General features: G+C 43.1%; 2 protein-coding genes across 9 annotated transcripts in view; one reads left to right on the top strand and one right to left on the bottom strand.

The window, feature by feature from the left end:
- The first annotated feature begins 1,728 nt into the window (after positions 1-1,728).
- Positions 1,729-4,181, top strand: LOC115404354 (protein ANTAGONIST OF LIKE HETEROCHROMATIN PROTEIN 1). 2 transcript variants are annotated; one of them, XM_030113652.1, is made up of 5 exons: positions 1,729-2,242; positions 2,467-2,582; positions 2,924-3,167; positions 3,384-3,920; positions 4,089-4,180. In XM_030113652.1, the coding sequence occupies exons 1-5, from the start codon at positions 2,077-2,079 to the stop codon at positions 4,100-4,102; spliced, it is 1,077 nt and encodes a 358-aa protein (XP_029969512.1). In that variant the 5' UTR covers positions 1,729-2,076; the 3' UTR covers positions 4,103-4,180. The 2 variants fall into 2 exon arrangements, with proteins under 2 accessions (XP_029969512.1, XP_029969511.1); XM_030113651.1 differs by having other exon boundaries at positions 3,384-4,181.
- LOC115404353 (WW domain-binding protein 11-like) overlaps positions 4,140-25,000 on the bottom strand; it is a 25,676-nt gene continuing 4,815 nt past the window's right edge. For 2 of the 7 annotated variants that reach the window (XM_030113644.1, XM_030113645.1), the window contains 5 exons: positions 22,698-22,743; positions 22,528-22,581; positions 20,359-20,994; positions 17,517-18,734; positions 14,517-17,416 (listed from right to left, as the gene is read on the bottom strand). In XM_030113644.1, the coding sequence (XP_029969504.1) occupies positions 15,357-17,416; positions 17,517-18,734; positions 20,359-20,994; positions 22,528-22,581; positions 22,698-22,728 (3,999 nt within the window). In that variant the 5' untranslated portion in view covers positions 22,729-22,743 and the 3' untranslated portion in view covers positions 14,517-15,356. Of the gene's footprint in view, positions 5,062-5,242; positions 5,413-14,177; positions 17,417-17,516; positions 18,735-20,358; positions 20,995-22,527; positions 22,582-22,697; positions 22,744-25,000 lie in introns of those variants that run through there. The other 5 variants (XM_030113648.1, XM_030113649.1, XM_030113646.1 and 2 more) reach the window with 3 other exon arrangements.

Genomic DNA, 25,000 nt, shown 5'->3' with positions numbered 1-25,000 from the left:
CCGGGGGCCAGAGTGGGTGACATCGAGGGGAACCTTAGGCTTTTAAAACAGGAAGGTAGGAGATTCCATCGAGTCGTGATTCACGCAGGCGGTAATGATGCCCAGCGGAGACAATCAAAGGTGCTCAAATTACAAGTAGCCTCGGTGTGTGAATTGGCTAAAGCCGGCCACACACTACAGGATTTCTTCAATCTTTCCCGATTCAGACACCACACACTACACGACAGTAGAGGACAGATCGTACCCGATCTTCCTCTCCTGTTCGTCTAGTGTGCGGTGTCACTCCGGAGCAGACCACACACTAGCAGATTCTTCAGCCGAGAATCGGCCACGTCACGCCCAGTCTCCCAAATCTCACGTGGTCAAATGTGACTTCAGTGTAAACAAACATGGCGGACGAACAGGATGAAGCGCTAATGGTTGTTGCCGGGCTCCTACTCAGCGAAAAAGAACCCAGAAAACAAAAACGATTATGGAAGAAGTCATGGAGACGGCAAGAATGTGGGCTGTATGCATTAAGCTACGTTCACACCGAACGCGATTTTGCGTCAAAAAGCGCGTCAACGCGAGAAGCTGAACGCGTGTCAATTCTGAGGTCCGACGCTGAACAACGCGGGGCCAAAAGCCGCCACCAGACGCGACGCGTCGTGTCTGGTGGGGAAGCGGGGCTCCCTGTAAAATGAAGAAGTTTTGTCCCAGAGCTCTGGGCGAGCGTAAACGGCCATTATAAAGGCCCGTCCATGCTTCACATGTCCGCGTGGGTGCGCGTTGGTCCGCGTGACGTAAAAATCGTCAAGAATTCCTGTCCGCTAGGGTCCGCGCGGACCGATCCGCGGACGTCCGCGCAGCAGCCAGAAATTGAGACCGCGTTGCGCATTGAGCGCAGGTCGCGGAAGTGTGCGCCTGCGCCAGAGCGCCATAGCGAACAAAACATGACGGTAAAAGTGAAAGTAGACGGAGCTCCAGCCTGATGGCTCCACTTAAAGACACCGAAAGAGTGAAAAACTCGTGGAAAGAGAGAGAGACTGTCTGGAGGGAGGAGAAGGTCTGCAGACAGAAGTGAAAAAGTAACTAATCGCTCCGGCGCCGCCCCACGATTCAGAAACAGAAAAAAAAAGGCTAAATAAACTTTAATACTTAAAGATAATGGACTGACAATGTATGTGCTTAATTTTCTCTAAACAATCCGTAATAAAGGAGCAGATAAACAGTCTGTAGAGCCGGAAAAGCTTCTCGAGGCTGCATGGATCACCGCGCCTGCATGAGACGCACACAGCTGAGCTCAAAATGTAGCATGGGAGAAAGCGCGTCCGCATCGGTGGTGCGCGGACCTTCCAAAGCGGACGCGGAAACGCGTACATGTGAAGCATGGACGAGCCTTAACACGCTCCTCCATGGTCGTAGTGCTTCTCTTCGGACCGGTTCCAGCTCCCTGGCTGACGTCACCATGGACACGCTCTATGATTGGTTTGCCGCAAAATCGCGACGCGCCAAAGTTCAGATTTCCCAACTTCAGCGTCGGACGCAAAATCGCGACGCGTAGCGCCAACGCCCCGACGCGCCGCACAACGCGTCGTGACGCGTCGTGACGACGCGCCGCGTCCGACGCGTTGGGTCTCATCGCAGCTGGAACGCGCGTTCCCATTTGTTTTCACTTGTCTTTGACGCAAAATCGCAGACAGCACTTGGCGGTGTGAACGTAGCTTTACAGCGCGAGTTGGAGGTGAGTAAAAAGTGTCGCAAGTATTACAGAGAGCAGTACTGTGTGCGTGATTCTAACACCAGACACAGTCAGCGGCGGTAACTGTACTTGGACAAAGTTGCCGAAATGCTCTTGCCAGAGATATGTCGTATGTAACATATGTGTCTGTAATACGGTACAGCGAGCGGCGTCGTGAACTTCTGTATGATTGTTAGTGTTAGTCGTCTGATATGTAATTGCACTACAATGCTGGATATTGCTTAAATGTCAATGTGTTCTTTTGTCATATGTGTAGACACGTGCGGGATTGCAGTAGCTTGACACTGACGGCCAATTCTATGATGTGAAAAGTCTTGTGTGCATTCTGTTGACAGATGGAGGACAGAGCAGGTTTCAGGAGCTTGCTCCAGATGAATGCAGAGGAATTGGAGTTTATTCTCAATAAAGTGGCCCCCTTGATAACCAAGATGCACACCAAAATGAGGAGAGCCATCACTGCAAAGGAGAGACTGGCATTAACTCTGAGATTCTTGGCGACAGGTTTGTGTTGTATCCTGAAATCATGGAAGATGTATAAAGTGTCTGTCTGTAAAGAGACCTCACAGAATCGAGTCACACAATGAAAATGATCCAAGCTTCATTGTCTAGGTTAACAAGTCTAAAAAGGCAAAAGGGAATAACTGGAATTTTAAAACAAATGTGTACAGTCCATGTGTTCGTGTCCACTTAACGTACACATGCTTCTGTGTCGTGTTCCGTTTCAGGAGAATCATTTTCATCTTTGAGTTTCCAGTTTCGGGTGGGAGAATCCACCATTTCCATGATAGTGAGCCAAACATGTGAAGCCCTGCACCGTACACTCCATGATGAATATCTAAAGGTAAGCACTGTTGTAATGTCCTAAAGGCCAGTGTCAATGAAAATAAATCCAGTACAACATTGAACAACACATTACTGTTACACTGCATGTCATCATGGAGTAGTAGTATGCATTAGTAACCCCAACAATGCAAACTGATTGCTAAGAACCTGTAAGAGCCACTTGAAACTGTAGTCCCCGATGTAATTACATCTTAAAAGTTATTCACTAATGTATTTCTAACTTCACTCTGCAAGGCACAGTAAAACACGACATATTTCACAGTTTGTATGACAGTGCATGTGTCACCAGTCCAGGGTGAATGCTGATAACTATTTTTGATCATGACACTGTAATTTCAGACACCCAATACAGAAAAGGAGTGGCTGGACATCGCACAAGACTTTCTTCAGAAATGGCAGTTTCCCCATTGCCTAGGGGCTATTGATGGAAAGCACATCACTATTCAGCCACTAGCACACACTGGAAGCACGTTTCGGAACTACAAAGGACGCTTCTCCGTGTTGCTGCTGGCTGTAGTTGATGCCAAGTATCAGTTCAAGTATGTCAACTTGGGAGCACAGGGCAGAGCATCTGACGCGGGAGTATTCTGTCTGCATGTCGAAGTGTCCTTGGGCAAGACACTGAACCCTAAATTGCCCCCAGTGGGTGGACTGAGCGCCTTGCATGGCAGCCACCTCCACTGGTGTGTGAATGTGAGTGTGAATGGGTGAATGTGTTAATGCAGTGTAAAGCGCTTTGGGCTCTGTCAATGCAGTGTAAAAGCGCTATATAAGTGTAGACCATTTACCATTTACCATTTATTCGCAGCATGTGATTTAAAACAAGCGCTGGACAGGAACCTCCTCAGTATTCCTGCAGCAAAATCGCTCCCAGGCTCTGACATGGAAGTGCCTTTTGTGTTTCTCGGGGATGACGCATATTCTTTGCGATCTGACCTCATGAAGCCATTCCCATTTCGCCAGCTGGACTATGAGCAGAGGATTTTCAATTACCGACTTTCTCGTGGCCGCAGAGTGGTGGAAAATGGGTTCGGTATTCTCGCAAACAGGTGGAGAGTATTTCTCTCCACAATTGCACTCCATCCTGACAAAGTGCAAAAGCTCATCCTGGCATGCGTATGTCTCCACAACTACCTGCGAGAGGTTAGGTCAGAAACATACACAATTCCAGGCTTGGCTGACACAGAGACCACCGACCACAGGCTTGTGGAGGGTTTATGGAGGAATGATGGCCTTGGCGCTATGCTCCCTCTTCAAATCGGGAGATGTGGCAACAACCCCATGGCTGCAAAAGAAGTGAGAGACAAACTGAAGACGTATTTTGTCACACCTGCAGGTCGGGTTCCCTGGCAGGATAACTTCATTTGATAAGGCTGTTAGCTGACAAATCCCAAATAGCTAATATATGTATTTCATTTCATTTTCTGTAGTGTTTGAAGGGTTGATGGACTTTGTAGTAACAGATAAAGACAAACATATTCTGTTTCCCCCTTGCCATTCACAGAATGTCATCATTAGAAGAAAAAGCAAACACATTTGGAACTGAAATGACCTTGTTTATTCCGAGGAACTTTTCAATAAAGAACAATGTCAATCACCTTCATTCTTGGTCATTTGTGACATGTACAACTTGGAACATTTAACAAAAAACAATGACTCAAATGAAGTGCGACTGTTCTGAAAATGAAATAAAGTGCAACATAGAACACTAACAAATGATGACGTCACAGTTAGCTATGGTCATCATCATCCAGCAAAGCCAGAAACCCAGACTGCTGAGCGGGAGGAAGCGTACATTGGACGTGAGGCTCTACTGTAGAGTGATGAGGCTGTCCTGGAGGGTGAGGAGGCTGTCCTGGAGGACGGTGAGGCTGTACCAGAGGGTATTGAAGCTGTGCTGCAGAGTGATGAGACTGTAATGGAGGGTGGTGAGGCTGTGCTACAGGGTGGTAAGGGTGTGCTGCAGTGACGTGAGGTGGTGGCTGTGTATATGGCGGAGCTGGCTGTCTGTGGGACACAGATGGTGGAGGAAACAGGGGTGGCAGCGTGGATGATTGGTCGAGCTCTTGGGCCTCGTAGAGAGCGTTCATGATCTGTCTTTTCACCCTGGTCTTGATTGGTGCGTTTGTAATTGCCTTCAATTCTTGTGTGACTTGAGCTCCAAAAGTCGTGTCAGCATCTGCGGGTTTGCTTCTGCTGGCATCGACAGCGTCACACATTTGTTGTAAGAGTTTCACCTTTTGCTGTTCAATGGCGTCTCCTGATTGGCTTTTTTTCCGCCTCTTGCACTGAGTGGAAGGTGTGACAGTCGAGCTGTCATCATCTTCATTGTCATCATCACCGTCATTTTGTGGACAATGTGTTTGGCATCCACTGGCTGGCACCTCCGCAGTGACGTCTCCAGACAATCCTGCCTCATCATCTGGACCGCTGGTGTGCTCCTCAGTGGCCAGGGCTTCTTTCACTGATTGGGGAAGCTGTAAGAAAGAGATGATGTGATGCCTCCAGATGTGAATAACAAGGGATGACCAACAAATACAAGGTTCATGACGAATGAAGGGCATACACAGTTGGCTTTGTTGTGAACATAGTGATGACAGAAATAATAGCGCACACAGTAATGATTACAGTTCACAACAGACATCTGACAGTACTTACACTACTCTCAGTCGGCCGTTGACTGACATGCTTTTTCAGGAATGTTAATGACTTCAACAACCATGTCTGCCTGCTTGTTAAAGTCTTGTTGGCACTGCCACTGGGTTTGCACTTGAGGAGCTTTGAGTACTGTGTTCTCAAGGTGGTGACTCTGGTCTTGACTTCTTCCACTGGAATTGTTGAGAAAGACATACAATGTAGTCAATACATGTAGGTGCATCTCTCTCTCTCTCTCTTTCTCTCTCTCTCTCTCTGTCACACACACACACACTGAACGTTTTCTGTGTGGTTGTATTTGAATAAATGAGAAAGTATATATGATGCCATTGTAACTTTGTCTTTCATACGCACACACGTTTGATATTACACTGTGAGCAATTTGCATCTTTTACAACTGCTGCCATGTACAGTTACGGTATGTGGTTGGCATTGTCTAGATTTACAGTGTGATGTTTCAGGATCAGCTGGAGTTGCGACACATTTTTATGTGTCTGGTTGATTTAATTAATTAAATTGAGAGTCCTCTGTTTGTCCCACAGGGGGAAATGTCAGCAGCGCAGTGTTGAATCGACAAATGAAAGATTACAACACCCAACCATATATAGACAGCATAAATATAACTGAAATATACATGTTGGATGGATATGATTACATGACAGACATGGACTGACCGACATAAAATATTAAATATAAATGCATTACATGCCAGTTATTTGGATGATGGCTACAGGTACTTTAAACTGTATTCTGAACTATTATGATGCTGTAATACTGATCACTTTACCGGGCACATCCATTGCACTTGCAATGTCAGTCCAGCTCTTTTCTTTGTCCGTCCGGTTGTGGTATGTCTTGGATGACACGTTATACAGAATTTCCCTTTCTTGCCACAACTCCACGAGTTGGTCTTCCATTTCGGAAGTCCAGGGCACTTTGGTCTTTACGGGCGGCATGTTTTTGTTTGTTCTCTACCATGCGTTCTGTCAATCAGCTCAGTCTTGCCCTGACGTCTTCACTCCTCATTGGCTTGTTTTCCACGACACGTGACACTCCCAGCCGTGGGCGATCGGCGCCTCTCGGAGCGCACCACACACTACAGGATTTGCGATCGGAAATATTGAACATGTTCATTATCTCCGATCTCCCCTTCCGACGCCTCCCGAGAGGCTCCGACCGGAAAAAATCTCTCGGAACACACTGCACACTACACGAAGATCGGACCCGAACTCATTTGCATACTCCCGACAATCGGACCCTGTCAGCCTCGATCGGGAGGAGAGGATCGGGGCAAAATTCGGCCCGATTATCCTGTAGTGTGTGGAGGCCCTTAGTCGATGTCTGATGCTGTAATATTCTCTGGTCCCCTGCCCAGTTTGGTCAATGATGAAATGTATAGCCGACTTTCATCATTCAATCGCTGGTTGTCTAGATGGAGTGAGGAAAACGGAGTTATTTTTCTAAACAACTGGTGCACCTTCTGGGGAAAGCCTGGGCTCATCCACAGGGACGGCATCCACCCAACTTTGGATGGTGCAGCCCTTTTAGCTCACAATATGGCTGATTGGCTTAGTACCCTAAATTGACAAACCAGCTATGAGCCCCGGGCGCAGAGCAGTCGTGTAGAACGCTCCTCTGTTGATCTTGTTGATCCCGTCACTAATCCTGCTCTTGGATTCTTACAAGTCAAGCATGGAGGTTTACCTAGGCAAACAGAGACTGTGTCTGTCCATAGTGCTCAAAGCATTAAAAAAAAGTCAATGGGTAAAAAGCTTAACACCTATACGAGACAGAATAACTTTTCCAGTAGGAAATACATAAAATGAGGTCTACTAAACATTAGAGCAATCTCCACTAAATCTCTGTTAGTTAATGACCTTATCGGTGACAATAACATTGATCTCCTTGCTCTAACAGAAACTTGGCTTCAGCAAGATGACTATGTGAGGCTCAATGAATGTACCCCTCCAACCTATGTTAATTTCCAAACAGCTAGATCAACAGGTCAAGGTGGAGGTGTGGCAGTGATATCGCACTCCAGTCTTCTTCTTAAACCCAAAACTAATGTTAAATTCAACTCTTTTGAAAGCTTAATACTAACGCTTACTTGTCCAAATTGGAAGAATCAAAAAGCAGTGCTATTAATTGATGTGTATCGACCTCCTGGTCCTTACTCTGACTTTTTAACTGAGTTCTCAGAGTTTTTAAGCAATATAGTATTGACTCATAACAAGTTTCTTATAATAGGTGACTTTAACATCCATGTGGATGATTCTGGTGACAGTTTGAGTAATGCGTTTATTGCAGTATTAGATAGTATCGGTTTCACTCAAAATGTTGATGAATCCACTCATAGTCACAAGCACACCCTGTATCTAGTTTTAACATATGGGATAGAGGTCAGTGACCTAAATGTTCTCCCTCAGAACCCCATACTCTCAGACCATTTTTTGATTACTTTTCAGGTTTTGATTGAAGACTACTCTGCTCAAAAAGATAAAATTCAGCTGATACGGACATTATCTGAAAAATCTGTGGCTCAGTACAAAGAATTGATCCAGCCTGCATTTGCTGCATTATCTTGTGAACTCACAGAAATGAGCTTATTGACCAGTGGTGATAATAGTGATCAGTTCGTTGACAGTGCTATGCACTCACTAAAATCTGCCCTTGACGTAGTGGCTCCGTTGCAGCTGAAAACCAATCGACCCAGGCGTGTTGCTCCATGGTTTAATTCTGAAACCCGTGTTCTCAAACAAAAAACTCGGCAATTAGAAAGACTGTGGCGTAAATCTAAATCGGAACAGTGTCTGAAGGCTTGGAAATGTAGCTTGCTAAGCTATAAACAAACTCTTTTTAAAGCCAAGACATTATATTACTCTTGTTTAATAGAAATAAACAAAAATAACCCTCGGTTTCTGTTCAACACTGTAGCCAGACTGACAAACAGTCATACTGTAGTGGAACCAGTAATCCCAGAATCTTTAAACTGCCATGACTTTCTTAAATTCTTTAATGATAAAATCATAACCATCAGAGGTAAAATCAGTGAAGCGCTTTCCTCAGATCAAGCTCAGGGAAACCAGCCACTGCCACCACCTGAAATACCTGAAATACTAGATAGTTTCTCATCAGTAGATGGGGCTGAGATTACTTCGATTGTAATGTCTTCTAAAACTTCGACCTGTCTCCTAGATCCAATTCCAACTAAGCTTTTGAAAGATATTCTTCCAGTTATTTTAAATACGATCATAACTATAATAAATACGTCTCTAGAAATTGGCTATGTGCCACAGTCATTTAAATTCGCAGTAATCAAACCACTGCTGAAAAAACCTAATCTTAATCCTGATATTCTAGCCAACTACAGACCGATATCAAATCTGCCTTTTATTTCAAAAGTCCTGGAAAAAGTCGTGGTTAAAAGCTTTGCCGCCACCTACAGGACAATAGTTTATTTGAGAAATTTCAGTCAGGATATAGAGCTTGTCACAGCACTGAGACTGCGTTAGTTAAAGTCACTAATGACTTGCTATTGGCAGCTGATGCAGGTCTAGTCTCAATCCTGGTTCTCTTAGACCTCAGTGCAGCTTTTCATACAATTGACCACAATATTCTCCTGCAGAGGTTAGAATGTGAGGTTGGCATCAGAGGAAAAGCCCTCTGCTGGTTCAAATCCTATTTATCTAATCGGTACCAAATTGTTCACGTTAACCAACAGTCCTCACCGTGCTCCCAGGTCAGTTATGGGGTTCCTCAAGGGTCCGTGCTCGGGCCAATTTTATTTCTGTTATATATGCTTCCTTTAGGGAACATAATTAGAAGTCACGATATCAATTTTCATTGCTATGCAGATGACACACAATTGTATTTATCTATGAAACCTGATCAAACTAATCAAATAGACAGACTCAGTGACTGTATCAGAGAAATTAAAACCTGGATGACTACGAACTATCGCCGTCTTAATCCTGGCAAAACAGAGGTCCTGGCAAATACTAGGCCCCCATAAACTGAGAGAGTGTCTATCTGAACAGATTATCACCTTAGATAACGTCAGTGTATCCTCCTCCTCTACTGTCAGGAACCTCGGGGTCTTATTTGATCAAGATATCTCATTTAAAGCACACATCAACCTGGCTTGTAGAACAGCATATTTCCACTTGCGCAACATAGCTAAAATAAGAAACATTCTACCTAGAAGCGATGCAGAAAAACTCATCCATGCATTTGTTTCTACTAGACTGGACTACTGCAACTCCCTTCTTGCAGCCTGCCCAAAAAGTGCATTAAAAAACTTTCAGTTGGTTCAAAATGCGGCCGCCAGATTATTAACCGGAACTAGAAGATGTGAACACATTACTCCCGTTCTAAAATCTCTTCACTGGCTTCCAGTCGAGTTTAGAGTTAGATTTAAAATCCTTCTCCTGACTTACAAAATCCTAAATGGGATGGCTCCGACCTATCTCCAAGATGCTTTAACGCCTTATCAACCAATCAGAGCACTTCGCTTTCAAAATGCAGGGTTACTGGTGACTCCTAGAGTCTCTAAATGGACACTAGGTGGAAGAGCCTTTAGCTATCAGGCACCGTTTTTGTGGAACCAGCTTCCAAGTGGTGTCAAAGAGGCAGACACAGTCTCCACATTTAAGGTTAGGCTCAAGAGGTTTCTCTTCGATGCAGCCTATGATCAGGTCAGCCAGGGACTCGAAACGAAACGAAACGAAACGAAACGAAACGAAACTAAATTAAACTAAACTAAACTATCTAAACTATACTAACTAAATACTAGTTTAAATTAGGGCTGTCAAAAATAACTCGTTAATTGCGTTAATTAATTTATGCAATCAATCTCGTTAAAATGTTTAACGCAGTTTAACGCATGCACATCATGACAAGCCTCACCTCTACCAGCGGGTGGCGGTAGTGCACCCGTGTGGAATGCAAGCTGCCTGCAAGCTGCCAGCATCCAGTGTTGCCAGGTGTACGATAATTATCGTATTTGTACGATAATTTTGCCCTCTGTACGATGTACGATCAATAATCCCAAAAAAGGCCAAATATACGATAATTTGACCATTCCGTCAAAGTGTGGCTGTAATGGGCCATTTTCACAGCTCCACTACTTCCTGAAATTAACTGTGCACATTCATTTCCTGTCTTGCATTATTGGGCAAAATGATTAATCCAGGTGTGTCTTGTTGCAGCAGTCTAAACCAGACACACCTGGATGAATCATTTTGGCCAATAATGCAAGACAGGAAATGAATGTGCACAGCTCTTTTCAGGAAGTAGTGAAGCTGTGAAGATACCCCATTGGCTGTATTCAGCCTGTCGCCACTGTCTGTCGAATTTTTTTTGTGAACCCTGAAGGCATCTCTTTCCATGTGACAAGTTTCAAGCCAATCCTGCTTTTCTAAATGTGAGCCGGCCTCAGAACAACGGTAATGATTGGCTGAATAGTCTGCTGCGCCCCATGAGTGAGGAAATGAAAAATGAAAAAAAAAAGAAGAACAAACGGAGCCGGTCCCCAGACAGCTGAAAAGCGCAGCTTCTCTGACTCTGCAGCAGGCTCCATCTGGCTCAAACAAGTTTGTTTATGAAAATGGAACGATGTTTATATGTGTTTGCATTTGATAGCCTCCTGTACGTCCAGTTGCCTTGTTCTATATGTTCTTTTTTTTCTGCACCAAAATTACTAGATCACTCAACAGAGTGATTTGATACCAAGCACTGCTTTGTATGGTTTGAAAATTGAGTAAAGGGACATTATGTGAAAATCAGCTTATTTTGCTTGCCTAAAACAGATTCATGCCTCTGGTATTGTATACAGAGGGATATTTTGCCCCAAAATTATTTAATATAACACAGCAGAGTCAGATTTACAACATTTGAACACAACCAGTACTTTATACCACTTGAAAAACTAGTAAAGACATTACAATGTCAAAATCAGCTTATTTTGCTCGACAAAAACTGATTCCGCGGACCGGAAATCACTTTCTGGCAAAAATCAAGTTTTGGCACGACACAGGCGCTTTTAAGTTTGCATAAGTGCAGTTTTTGTTTATTTTATGAATTGTTTTCATTGTGAGGACAGAGACAATGTTGTTTCACTGAAAATAAAATTTCAATACTTGAAGCCAGATCTTTATTTCCTTGTCAGTTATCATGAAAATTTACCTTTTAAACCTGGTGCTATGTCTATTTCTATACCTAATCTATACTTTTTTACTTTGATTATGACGGGTGTACGATAATTTTCCTCAAAATACGATAATTTTATGTCTCTGGTACGATAATCCTACATTTCCCACCTGGCAACACTGCCAGCATCTGAAGAAGAAGAAGCCTCACCTCAGCCTCGGCTGATCGAGAAGCTTTTTCGGCACTACAGACTGTTTATCTGTTCCTTTATTACGGATTATTTAGAGAAAATTAAGCACATACACTGCCAGTACATTATCATTAAGTATTAAAGTTTATTTAGCCTTTTTTTTTTTCTGTTTCTGAATCGCGGGGGCGGCGCCAGAGCGATTCTTCTGTCTGCAGACCTTCTCCTCCCTCCAGACAGTCTGCTCTCTCTTTCCACGAGTTTTTCACTCTTTCCGTGTCTTTAAGTGGAGCCATCAGGCTGGAGCTCCGTCTACTTTCACTGTTACCGTCATGTTTTTTCTGCTGTGCGGACGTCCGCGGACCCGCGGATAGGTCCGCGCGGACCCTAGCGGACAGGAATTCATGACGACTTTTACGTCACGCGGACCAACGTGCAGCGCGCACCCACGCAAACATGTGAAGCATGGACGGGCAGCAGACAGGAGGCAAAGGAGGCCTGGCGTCAATTTATTTATCAAAACAGAAGAAGAAAGCAATATGGAGGGAGATAAGCCGGCTGGCCCCATGGATTCTACTTGTTTGATTAAAAAAATATTGAAGCAGTTTTCTGTTCTCCACACAAAAAGGAACACTGGCTAAGAATGCCCTGTTGAATTGTGCAAGAAAAAAGTGTGGTATGTGTACTACATTTGTTACAGACCTAAAAATGTAACTCCTGCCAAAAGCCAACTTTAGAGGGACTGCAGAGGGAGCACTGCACACACACACAGAGAATATGTTATGGTGTGCATGTTTTAGTTTTTTGAATATTTATTTTATTTGGAGCCTTAAATATAAAACACATCACGTGTTAAATATATATAATCACATCCTGTCGTTTTTTTTGTTAATGCAATACAGGAAAAAAGGGTATATTTCAGACATAATTGGACATTGTGATTATTTGTGATTAATCATGATTAATTAATTTGGAAGCTGTGATTAATCTGATTAAAAATTTTAATCATTTGACAGCCCTAGTTTAAATACTAAACTATTCACAAAGCTGCCCTAGGAGCTAGAATGCTGTGGGAAGTACGGTGCACTGAGCCCTATCCTCTAATGTCTGAATGTTATTCCCTTTAGTCCGTTCATTGCTTTTCACCTGCTGCCCCCCCCTTCGAGGGGGAGTCTTCTCCAGTTTTGGTTGCTGACTCCACTATTACGAGGGCCTACGAACAAGCTCTGTCCGGACCGGGAGGACACTCCTGTCGGTGCTGCCCGTGGACTGGCTTCAGTTCTACTTCTGGGATCCGTGGTTCTTGTGCTGGACCGTCCAACGGACTGTACTCAACATTGTCCTAGGCTTTACTTCTTATTGTCTCATGCCAGCTGTTGCCAAAGCTGTCCGTCCCTGGGAGAGGGATCCCTCCATACTGTGGTTCTCCCCAAGATTTCTTCTTTTCCAACTGGGTTTTTGGAGTTTTTTCTTGCCGGATGTGAGGGTCGAAGGCGGTGGTTGCTTCGTTTTGTCTCGTTACTGTGAATCTGACATATTACCATTTTGCTTATTCACTGTTTTCATTTTTACCAACCAATGTAACATCTTGAAGCCCTCTGAGGCAACTGTTGTTGTGATACAGGGCTATACAAAAATAAATTGATTGATTGATTGATTGATTGATTCTCAGGGGTCAGAGGTCATATATGCATGATCACCATCATATTTGCATGATCACACTGATCTTTAATCACTCTTCACATTCTACCTGTGGACTCAGTTACCTTGTCTTCTTGTGGTGGTTAGACTAATGGCGATCTGTAGTGTCTTGATGCACGCCCCGAGTTTACTACTAGCTATATTCTCCAAAAATAAAATAAAAAAAAGGTTTGTGGTTTCCTTGCACTTTTCTTCCTTCCCTACACCTCCTTTTGTTGTTGTGGCCTTGTCTGTTCACTTGTTTGTTTCATCAACTTTTTTTTTTTTTTTCACTTTTTTGTGGGGGGAGGAAAACAAAAAGGGAAAAAAGAATTTTGATTTTGGTTTTGTTGGTCTTTCTGTTGGTTGTCGGCTCTATTTTGGTGCTGTTTAGATTGTGGTTTGAGATTGTTCTCTGTTGCGTGTGGTGTGTCGACAACACTGTTTTGTATTTTGAATTTATATGTAAGTTGTGCTAACTATGCAACTTTTTTACCTCAATAAATGTTTTTCAGAATCCCTGTGGGGGTAAACAAAGACTTTGCGCGATGATTCGCCGGTCCCCCCATTCCCCCTGGTGTCTGTGTCCTGAAAGCAGTACTTGCAACTTTCAGAGGAGCGACCCGACTACATCTTGTGAGAACAAACCTGCTTTACGGCACTCATACGGGAGTACAAGGATAAAAGTGCTTAAAACAAACAACAACGCCACCCTTAGGTGCTCACGGATGGCAAAACCAAAAAGACAGAAAAAACCTTTGACGAGCGGGAAAAAAGGAAACGGGAGTGGGACGCTCTCTGCACGCGGGGCGGGGGAGATGCGGAAAACGTTTACGACAGTGAGCTTTCACAGGAGACCAGTAGGGGGAGCGCGAGAGCAAAAGTTGCATGGCTCTCCTTTAAGGTACTTGGGAAAAATCTCACCTGCCCTTGGCACCCTGGACATCCTGCCTTGTCACCGAGGAGATTACCAACCACCTCTGTGACTTTGGCTTGGGTGATGGATGAGTCCACGTCTGAGACCTCAGCGTCTGCTTCCTCCACGGAAGATGTGGCGACGGGACTGTGGAGGTCCTCAAAGTATTCTTTCCATCGTCCAACAATATCCCCAGTTAAGGTCAGACACTCTGTAATGTTGTTCCTTTTGAACAAACTGTGGCTTTTTTCCTTCAAGTGTGGTGCGCCTTGTGGTGCATGGCCATGAACTGAATTTTCCCTTGGGGATAAATAAAGGTTCTTTAATCTTGAATCTTGAGTCCAGTATTGTTTGTTAAGAGAGTTTATTAAAGTCCCACTTACCAAAACAAATTTCCAGGAGAATTTACATTAATCATTCAGAAAAGTTCAGGCATTGTCCATCAAACTGGTAAAAATGAGGAAGAAAATTATCTTTCTAAAGCACAAAAATTTCTAAAAGAAATCTTCCCGTTTAAGCTCACTTGACAATCTGCCCGAAGAGATGACTCTACATGTAGTCAGCTGTTAGAGTTACTGTGTTATATGACACATTCAAACAAACTGCAGCAGTTCATGAGTGTAGCTTCACGCACAGGTTGTAAATGTTCTGCTGGGCAATCAGTTTTCATCTCTACAGTGCTGTCTTTAAAATAAAACAAGAAATATTAATATTTAAACACAGACTCTCCTCTGTCATCAACAAACATCAGATACAAATGTTTCAAATACATCGGAGCAAACCACAAAGAAAAGATGAACAGTGAAAAGTGAAAGATTTTCCTAAAAAATCTTCAACATTTAAAACCACATGACAATCTGTCTGAAAAGATAAAATTGCACTGAATATTACATTTAATAAGCTGTGAGAGATTTTGTGCTTCACTGAAAGATTCAAGCAGTTAAAATTCTTTGGGAAATGAATACAGGGAACTTTTATAGACAGATGGATGGATGGAAACATAGTCCTATTAGACATTCCAGCAGTTCCAGCAGTGACTCAAAAGTTCAGGATCAGGCCAGTGTCTTTCCAGATCATTTCTAGGTTAACATTTCATTATAAAACTAGAAAAGTAGAACATGATGGCCTCGTACCAGGTCATGTTGAGCAGGAAGGAATCATGAATCTTCGCTGCCATCTGATCATCTTCATGACATCTTACAGCCCCGCTCTGAATTAAGTTTCTTCTTCAGTTCCTGAAGTTCTTTCTCCTGCTTTTCCTTTAGTGTCTCCAACTCTTTCACATCATGGTCTCTATCTGTGATTTTCTGGATCAGTACTTCAATGTCTTTATCATATTGTTTCTTGAACTCAATTTCTTTTTCCTCTTTTCTTTTCAGCTCAGTGAAAATTTCCTTTCTGAACTCAGTCATTTCTTCATCTTGTTGTTTTTGTAGTTCATCTATTTTTGTACTCCAGGTTTGTTTTTGTTGAGCCTCCACTTTTGTTGTCAGATTTTGCATTTCTTCCTCATGATTGGTGGCCATTTCAGCCTTTCTCTGTTCTTTGCTTTCTGTTTCAGGTTCTTTCAAGAGAGCATCCATTTCATTTTGCTGAACTTGCTTCAAGCGATTGATTTCGTCTGTCATCTTTTTATCCAGATCTGACTTCTGATCAGACAAGAGTTTATCCATGTCATCTTTGTGTTTTGTTTGAAGCTTTTTCATTTTTTCATGATTTTCTTTTTGTTGCATCAGGATGGCAAGAGTCACGTCAGTCAGTTCTTGTTTGTGTTTGTCCAGCAGTTCATCCATGTGGTTTTTCAGGCTTTTTTCTTTCTCTTCACTTTCATTCTTTTGCTCCTGTTGTCTTTTTGAATGCTCTTCTTGTAGTTCAAACAATTCCTGCATGTGTTTGTCTGTTAAAGCTGCAAAATCCATTTCCTTCATGTTCCTGAAATCATTGAACTCTTCAGCTTGTTTTCTGGCCTCCTCTTCATATTTCTTCTTCATATTCTCCAATTCGTTCTTGTAGTTTTCTTCTAATTCTTGTCTCTTCCTCTCCTCTTCCTGCTGTTTCTTTTTATCATCTTCTCTTCTTTTCTTTTCATATTTTCCTCTTTCCTGCTCAAATTCTTCCTGAAGCTTTAACAGTTTTGTTTGCTCCTGTTGTCGTATTTCTTCATCTTCTTTCTCTTTTTTCTTCCACCACTCTTTTCTTTCCTTTTCCCAGTTCTTTCTGTCCTTCCTCATCTCCTCTCGAGTCTCCACCAGTTTTTTGTCAATGAATTCTTTTTGTGCACTTTCACATTTTATCTTCTTCTCCAACTCTTCAAGCTTTTGTTCCCACTCTCGTCTTTTATCTTCATCCTGTCTTTTCTTTATCCTGTCTTCTTCTGCTCTCTTCTCCTGTTCTCTCTTTCTCAGCTCTCGCTCCTTTCTGATGTTTTCTTCCTTTTCCTTCAGTTGGTCTTTTATCAGTTTTCTCTTCTCTTCCTGTTCAGCTCTTTGTTTCTCCATTCTCATCGTCATCTTCTGCATTTCTTCCTCGTGCTTCTTTTCCAGTTCCTCCCTCTCTCTCTTCATCTCTTCTTCCTTCTCTTTCAAAATCCTTTCCATTTCTTTCATTATCGCTGTTTCAGCTTCTTTCAGCAACTCGTTGGTGAAGCAGTCCCCTCCGTTTTTCTTCACCATGGAATCGATCTTTGCTATCAGCTCGCTGACTTGATTGGGGTTTCGTATGCGATTGTTGAACACGTGGTATCTTCCTCCGCAGTTAGAAATCAGACTCTTAAATGAATCTTCACAATTATTTTTGATGTATTCTTCATCTGACACTAAAACATCATCCAGTGCATCGCCACTTGTTAACAGAATGAAGGTGAAGAGCAGAGAGTTTTTTCCAAATGCTTTCCTGATGAGATTCAGTGCTTCTTTCTCTTCTGGTGTGAATCTATTGGTGATACTCACCACCAACAAGAAGACGTGTGGTCCTGGAGCCAGAAGACTCACACATTTCACCAGCTCCTCATTGATCTCTTCATTGGACAAACTGTCGTCAAACAGTCCTGGAGTATCGACCACAACGATCTCACGATTGTTCACTTCACCCACTGCTTTCTGACAATGTTTGGTGACCGATTTCCCTCCAGGTGCAGCTTTAAACTCCTTCCTTCCCAGGATGGTGTTTCCTGAGGAGCTCTTTCCACTGCCGGTCTTCCCCAGAAGAACAATCCGGAGACACTCTGTGTTCTGTATCTCCTCATCACCTGTGAAAAAAGAACAAACGTTTACAATTAAACAACAGAACAATGCTGTGCTGAGAAATGATGTCCTGTTGAAGACAGAAATCATCAGTGATGTACTTACAGGTGCCTGAGCTCTTTGCTTTTAGGTCATTGAGCTCCGACAGAAGGAGGTTGATCTTTGTTACTTGGGCTTGATGGAACATTTTCATTGTGTAGGAGTGTTCCTCATTTCTGTCTCTCATTTTATCGACATAATAAAACAGTCTTGAAAGTTCTTGTCTTCCATTGATGTTGAGAACAAAATGTTCTCCACTACAGCTCTGAATCAACTCTTCTACCTCCTTGTTTCCCTTTGGAAAGTTGAGAGTTGAAGGATCTGAGTCCACACTGAACAGAATCATGGTGAAGTCATTGACTGAAGAGCTGAAGGTCTTCTGGATGGTCTCTAACTCTCCCTTGTCTTCATCAGTGAGTGGACCCACAGGCAGGACCAGCATGAAGGCGTGGACACCTTCAGGATCACAGAGGGAGACACAGCTGAGAGCCTCCTCCATCACCTCCTCCTGAGGTCTTCCATACAAAGCAGGCAGCTCCACCACAGAGACCCGCCGTCCACACACCTCTCCCTGGTTTCTGACACACTCTGAGGAGGTGGCAGCTGGCCCGAGCCTTCCTTGTCCCAGTATAGCATTGACTGCTGACGTCTTTCCAGTTCCTCTTCTACCAAACAACACCAGGTTCACCGGAGGTTTGGGTTCTGTTGTCACTGTTCCAACATCTGTTTCTTTGTCTGCTACCAGAAACTCTTCTCTGTGGGCGTTCACTATATTTTCCATTTTCTGCATAAATTCTTGAAAGTCAGGGTCAGAAGGATCCTTCCATTCAGCAGTTAACCTGTGAACCTTTTGCTGGCAGTCCTGGATGAGTTTGTCTACTGTGGGGTGACGATCTCCATCTTCATGGGTCAGGACAACCATGGAGTGTTTGAAGACGTCCTGACCAAACAGACTCAGGATGAACATCAGAGTTTTTCTGTTCTCTTCAGTGAATTCCGAGGGTTTCACTAGCAGCAGCAGAACATTTGGTCCTGGAGAGCAGAGCTCCACACACCTCTCCATCTCCTTTCTCACAGCTTCCACTGGCAGATTAAAGATGTCTGGAGTTTTCACCACTGTCAAAGGTTTTCTGTCCCACTCTCCACTGACAGACTCACACTTTCTTGTTCCATGAAATCGTGAAAATGAAGATATAGCCTCCCAGAGTTTCCCAGTGATCATGTTTCCCAGCGATATTTTCTTGGTATCACCTTTTCCGAACAACACGATCCTGAGTCCATGTTCTGGAATGAAAACATGAATAAGACTGAAAATTAGATGGTGAAACACCTTTAACATTTTTAATGAAGAGCATTTACAATATTTTGTTCTTATTAACATCTGCTGAACATCAGAAGTTTAAATCAGTTTAAATGTATCAACTGATGAGAAAAAGCAGTGTTTTGGGAGACGTGGAAAGTAATTAAATAGGCTCTGTTGATTTCTAAAGTAATGTATTTTGTGCATGCAGCACACAATAGCAGGTAGTTAATGGAGTTGCTGGACACATATTTCATCTGTACCATGTAACAAATTGAAAGAATTTAAAATTTTGAAATCATTTTTTACTTTAAATAAACAAATGTTGGAATTCATTTCTGGTCCTGAACTCACCAAACATGGACACAGTCACAACCACAGACCCACAACAACACTTTAAGGAATAAACAACAGCAGGAGCCCTCAACATTATGAGCACTCCAGAGGCCTCTACTACAAAATGGGTCGAAATATTTCTTTGCTACCAGGGTTGACTTACCCAGATATTCACTATACTAATAAGCATACGACAGAGCAGGTTGTCAGCAGTATTTGTTAATTCAACCCAACTCTTTCCAATCTTGCACACGAGAACAACAGCAGAACAGGTGCCTGCATAAACTGCAGATCAGCTAACGTCACATTGAAGGAGCAGAGGATCATTCTCCAAAATTAGGAACTCAAATACACCATCGAGGACACATGTTGCAGAAGCAAAAGTCAGGCAGGCATGCCAACAGAAAACTGCTGACATGGTTAATGTTTCAAGCTGAAAGAACATACACCAAAACAAATAAACTACTGTTTGTGTGCATCAGCTGACCGGAGAGTATGGGAATAAAGTGGATATTTGTCTCTAAATAAGTGGTCAAAACTAAGGTAAGTCCTCAAACTATCTTGAAATACAGCATTATCCACTGAAAATAGAGGAGATGTCCACCATGTTTTTCACTGGAGCAGGCAGAGAGAGACAGCAGTCACAAGACCTGAAGATATGCCCACAGGAAAGACTGGGAGGATGAAACGTAGCAGTGTAACACACTCTATGCGTTTATCGTCACATGTCTACACTATGTGCTGTGAACCAACGTAGATATTACACAATTTGGAGTGAGACTGGGTTGAGTTTTTGGATTTCCGAAATCAAAACGAAATAATCAAATGGCTGGTAGATACAGGGACTTTATATCCCTATCAAATTTCACTCTCCTCTGTCAAACCACTGATTTTTCTTGAGTTTTAAAAAATTCAGAGGTGGCATTGCTGAGCCATCGTCAACCCCCTTTTTGGAAAACCAATGAAATAGAAACATTTCCCACAGGCCGGATTTTTCCACCAAAATTTGTCAGTTTGGTACATATGCTGAGTGAGGACCCCAAAAAGCCAATCCACTGTAATAATTTTATAATATTATAGTAGTAGTAATAATAATAATTTTAACAATCAACCTTACAAATCCAATAGGGTTCTACGCACCATCAGTGCTCAGCCCCCCCAGAAAAAGAAAAAAGACATTTTGAAATAATAATCATAACAATAATATACAATACCCTCCCAACTCAACAGTTTTGTGTTTCTTCTTTGGTATTAAAGTTTTTATCCACTTACTGCTTCCATCGGGAGGATCCTGGTTGAAGCTGGTAGAAGGTCTCTCCGTCTTCAAATCTTTTGGTCCTGAAGGTAAATCTGAACTTGAATCTCTGTAAACTTCTGGTGTCACATGCTCTCCTTTTGTCTCCTTCATCATTTCCCAAATGCATGTCAACAGGTTTTGTTGTTGTTGTTGGGGTTTTTTGTTCCAAAACAGTTTGACTTTACATTTCTTTATCAAATCTCTCAATGAGGGGAAAATTTCTTCAAGAGGTGACGTCTCCTCTTCAGGCCCTGATATCAGTAAAACTGAATGAGTCCATGACTGCTCACCAAAGTTCTGCAGGATGGACTGAAGCCTCTGACTGTTCTCCTCTGTGAAGCTTTCAGGCTGAATAACCAGAAGGAACAGATGAGGTCCAGGAGAAGAGAGACTCATACAACATTCTAGATGTTCTGTCAGAGAGATGTTTGGTTGCAGAAGGTTTGGGGTGTTGATAAGAAAGATTTTATTGTCCTTGGACTTCGTGCTGACACAGACACATTGATTCAGTTCTTCCTCTGTGTTGAATGTGTTCATCCTCAGAATGAAGTTTCCCACTGAGCTCCTCTCAGACCAGCTGTTCCCCAACAGAACCAGCCTCAGCTCCGACACTGGAAAGAAAGTTATTAAAGTTGTTTAATGTCTTACATGAGCTTTATGGTGAAATCAGACAGTTCTGACCTTGAATCAGTGATCATAACAGCAGTCAGGATGTAGGAGCCTTGTTTGGGTCATGAGAGTGTTTTACTGGCAGCACTGGCTGCAAGTCATTTCCTTAATTCATTGAGAGTGTCACCCAACCACCCCAAGTGTATTTCTTTCAACACAGGAAGGTATAAAATACTGGCTTTGATGCTGAAATACATTTTCATGCTCCTTAACAAAGCAACAAGTCCTCCAGCTCAAATGACCAAAAAGGTCTTTAATCCATGCTTGGGATTAGGACCATTGGATAGATTTTAACATGAAGCACCACCTAGTGGCCATGTAAATAATGTCACTAATGTCACTGACTGAGGACTGACAGTGTTGTTTTTTTTTTTGTTTTTTTTTGGGGAGGGAGTTGCACTGAATAGTTTCATTTGCCTACATTTTGCCAGGCAGTGCTCTGCGGAAGGATATACCGGCGCACAGGGGCTGAGTCTATGGCTTCTACTGCTGTGCTCCGGTATATCCTTCCACGGAGCGCTGCCATGCTCAGGTCTGTGTGTATCAAAACGTTATTTTAACGGATTGAAAAGAAAACATGTCTTTTAAAATGTTTTATAACCATTCGGATTTACTTCACATGCTAATATGCCGTCCCTGAACCACTGGAAGGAGGATTTTGTCCACTTCGGTCTGACTCACGTTATACAGCTCAGATTTTTATTGTTTCATTTAATTATGTATCATAGTCAGACAGCAGCGGCACTGCGGCCTGGCCTCCTCCCCACAGCGGTGACACACACACCCAGTACTGGACCTGCTGCCGAGCAGGACACAGGACCGAGTGGACCCGGGACTCAGGCCACCGAGGGCGGAGCGTGCCACCCGCTGTCGGTGCTGCTTAAAGGTGATTAAGAAGTTTTTCAACTTTAAAAATACTTATTTTCCACCATAAATATGTTACACATTTTTAATGATGTGTACAATGTGCCCTGACATATTCATTGCTCGTACCTCTAACAGCGCTAAATTGTCTCTTGAAAGTTGCAGTGCCGGTCCGGCACCAGAGTTTTTTGGGGAGAATTTGAAAGGAATGATGTAATGCGCGCTCCGGCTGGTTAGGTTTTGTTTTGTCCACCATTACTCCGCCAGATGCTTAGTGAGCAACAGCTGAGCAGGATCTTCCAGAAAGTAAGAAAAGACTGGCTTCTCGCACTGCCACAGCTCCAGCACAGACTCCACCAGGGAAAAGAAACTTACATCTTACTCGAGCGCTACTAAAAGAGCGAGCCCGGGCTGACTCTGGTACAATGTACTATTCTATTCTGTTGTTGCCATGTTGTTTGTGTTGTGTGCTATAGATCTCAGGGTTGTAGATCCACATCAGAGTGAGTGCTCTTTCCTCTGGCTGTAAATATTAATCTCTGCTTCTACAATGTCAGACTCTCAATGAGCTCTGCTGCAGAGCCTCCTGCTGGTGTGAAGGCTATACTCACTGTTAGGTCGAGTCAACCGAAAGCTTCTCCTGTGCTTTATCGATGAAGCTGACACTGGGACAGAAATGTAACATTTATATACTGTATATTGTATATTTGTAACATTCATATTTCACTTAGTGCGATGTTCTCCCCTCCAAAAGATTGTTCAAACTCCTTTCAAGACTCACCTTCATTCGCCATAATGTCTGCAGAAAACATCTGAGACTAATGGAGCTGCAGAGAAAAAGAAAAAAAAGTCATAACTCCTAATGTTAAGCAGTATTGCCACATTTACCTTGAACAAGTAATCTGATTACAGATTAGCCTTTAAAAAGTAACTGTTACTAATTACTTGATTTTTAAAGTCACTAAGGTAGATTGCAAGTTACTTTATAAGGAGTGTTGGGAGGGTTACGTTTAAAATATATTCCCTGACAGATTACTGATTACATGTCCAAAAATGTAATCTGTAATGTAATCCTTTGGATTATTCAAGCAAAGTCATGTATTATAAATACTTTTAGATCATTTTCAGGTTACTTCAAATTGGTCTAGCACAGTGATTCCCAAACGTTTTGAGCTGACGGCACACTAAGGCAGTCTGCTGAAATATTACAGAATTATAGTGTTGATTTTTTGAGATGTTTCCACACAATAAAAATTTCACATACAGAGAACATACAGAGAAACGAAGCGCATGGATGCAGTTCACAACATTAACATATTAAAATGTGTGTGCGTGTGTCTTGTTTGTAAAATAAAACGGAAAAGAACCACACAGCAGATAAAACAGACAGCAACAACCTGTATATCAACTGTGACTTCCTGAATGTCTTATTTTACAACTGGGAAAACTGTCAAGTAGAATGTTGAATGTGTTTGACCCTAGGTCATATTAAAGGGGTTTTTGTGTATCTGTGCACCCCTCTCTGTATATTATTAGTTTGTATCACTGTGCACAGTATAAAATACATTTTGATGACTGACTGAGCCTGACTGAGTTTCCAATTGAAATATATTCATAACAGTATGATCAGTATAAAAATAGTTAAATATGTCACATGGGGAAAAAAATCCCTTTCTCAATATGTAAACAATAATCTATGCAAAATGCACATAAAGAAAAACAAAAGCAATGTGCCATGTGCTATAGAAAAGTGCAACGAAGTAAATTGTAGATGTTTACGAATAATTGCCAAACACATGACAGAATCAATAACTAATTGCCAGAGGAGAGTGTGGATAGATGGAAAATGACCACAAAACGGTAAGGAAATAAAATATGTTGTGTTTGGTGTGAATATCTTTGAGATTTGGTGAAGAAGTGTTTGAGAAACATGCGATCTGAGGTGTTGGCTCTGAAATGTGAAGATTGGTTTTCGATTTGTTTTGCCCTTAATGGGAGGTGGTTAGCTCAGAGAATATTCTACTTGGAGTCATCTTAAAGTGTAGCTTTTTTAGTTTCATATGATACCTAATATAATGGGGCGGAGCAAACGGATGGTGTGTTCTGTTGCGTTTTGTGTTGGGAGATGCGGGTGATGGGGGTGTGTTGAATTGCTGAATATGGATTTTGAAGTTGTTATAAAACAAAAACTCGGTCATCAAAGTGCAGTTGGAGCGTTCAGTTAGTGAGATTAAAGCTTCTTGTTTGAGACGCAATTGAAAAAATTATCTCCACAGCTCCTTAGTCACTTTTAAAGGGCAACTCCAGTTTTTTGACACCTGGACCTTATTTATAGGTGTGTGCATGCTCATATACTCACTCAGACAAACATCGTGCAGCTCGGAGTCCTTCAGAAGTTATTTAGATCCAAACGATGTAGCCGCACTAGCGGGGGCCACAGCAATGGAGCGTTAGCGCGGGACATAATCTCTGCAAGTCGCTCATTTCGGCTGTATTTCTTCATCCATCGCCAGTGTTATAAAGTCAGCTTGTCTACCGTCTTCAGGTGGGTCAGCTGAAGAGCTGACAGTTTTCGCTAACTTAGCCACAATTAGCTTGGATGGGAAAGTTGCGGCGCTCCTCTCCCCAGCAGAGAGGCACTTTGAGTCGGCCTCGGCTGTCACGGTGCCCCGGCGTCTGACTTCCAGAGGCCGAGCTGGAAAATGGCCCTCAGCTGCTCCACGGAGGCTCCGGACACCCGCGAAGACGCACGGCTCACACGCGGCCGCTGGGCCGCTGGATGTCTCTCCTCGCCGGGAGGATGCGTATCTCTGCTCCCCGGTGGATGCACGCTCCACGCCGGCCGCGGGACGCGCGACGGCCCGGAGCTCTCTCCTCGCCGGGAGGAAGCGTATCTCCACTCCCCGGCGGATGCGCGTTCCACGCCGGCCGCGTGACGCGCGACGGCCGGAGCTCTCTCCTCGCCGGAAGAATCCAGATCTCCGCCGCCCGGCGGATGCACACTCCAAGCCAGGCCACAGGACACTGCCGGAGGCCCCCCTTCCAACCGAAAGGCAACCCAGCGCCGATGGAGGAAAAATACAG

Source organism: Salarias fasciatus, chromosome 17 (assembly GCF_902148845.1).
Source record: "Salarias fasciatus chromosome 17, fSalaFa1.1, whole genome shotgun sequence".
NCBI classification, from domain to species: Eukaryota; Metazoa; Chordata; class Actinopteri; order Blenniiformes; family Blenniidae; genus Salarias; species Salarias fasciatus.
Note: the sequence above shows the minus strand (reverse complement) of the source record. Positions and strands in the feature narration are given on the sequence as shown.

What these genes read in the sequence shown, in the direction of transcription:
- LOC115404354 (XM_030113651.1), top strand. Translation starts at nt 2,077, where the DNA reads ATGGAGGACAGAGCAGGTTTCAGGAGCTTGCTCCAGATGAATGCAGAG. An exon ending in TCTGAGATTCTTGGCGACAG is followed by an intron (nt 2,243 to 2,466) that starts GTTTGTGTTGTA and finishes GTTCCGTTTCAG; the next exon opens with GAGAATCATTTTCATCTTTG. An exon ending in CAGAGCATCTGACGCGGGAG is followed by an intron (nt 3,168 to 3,383) that starts TATTCTGTCTGC and finishes CCATTTACCATT; the next exon opens with TATTCGCAGCATGTGATTTA.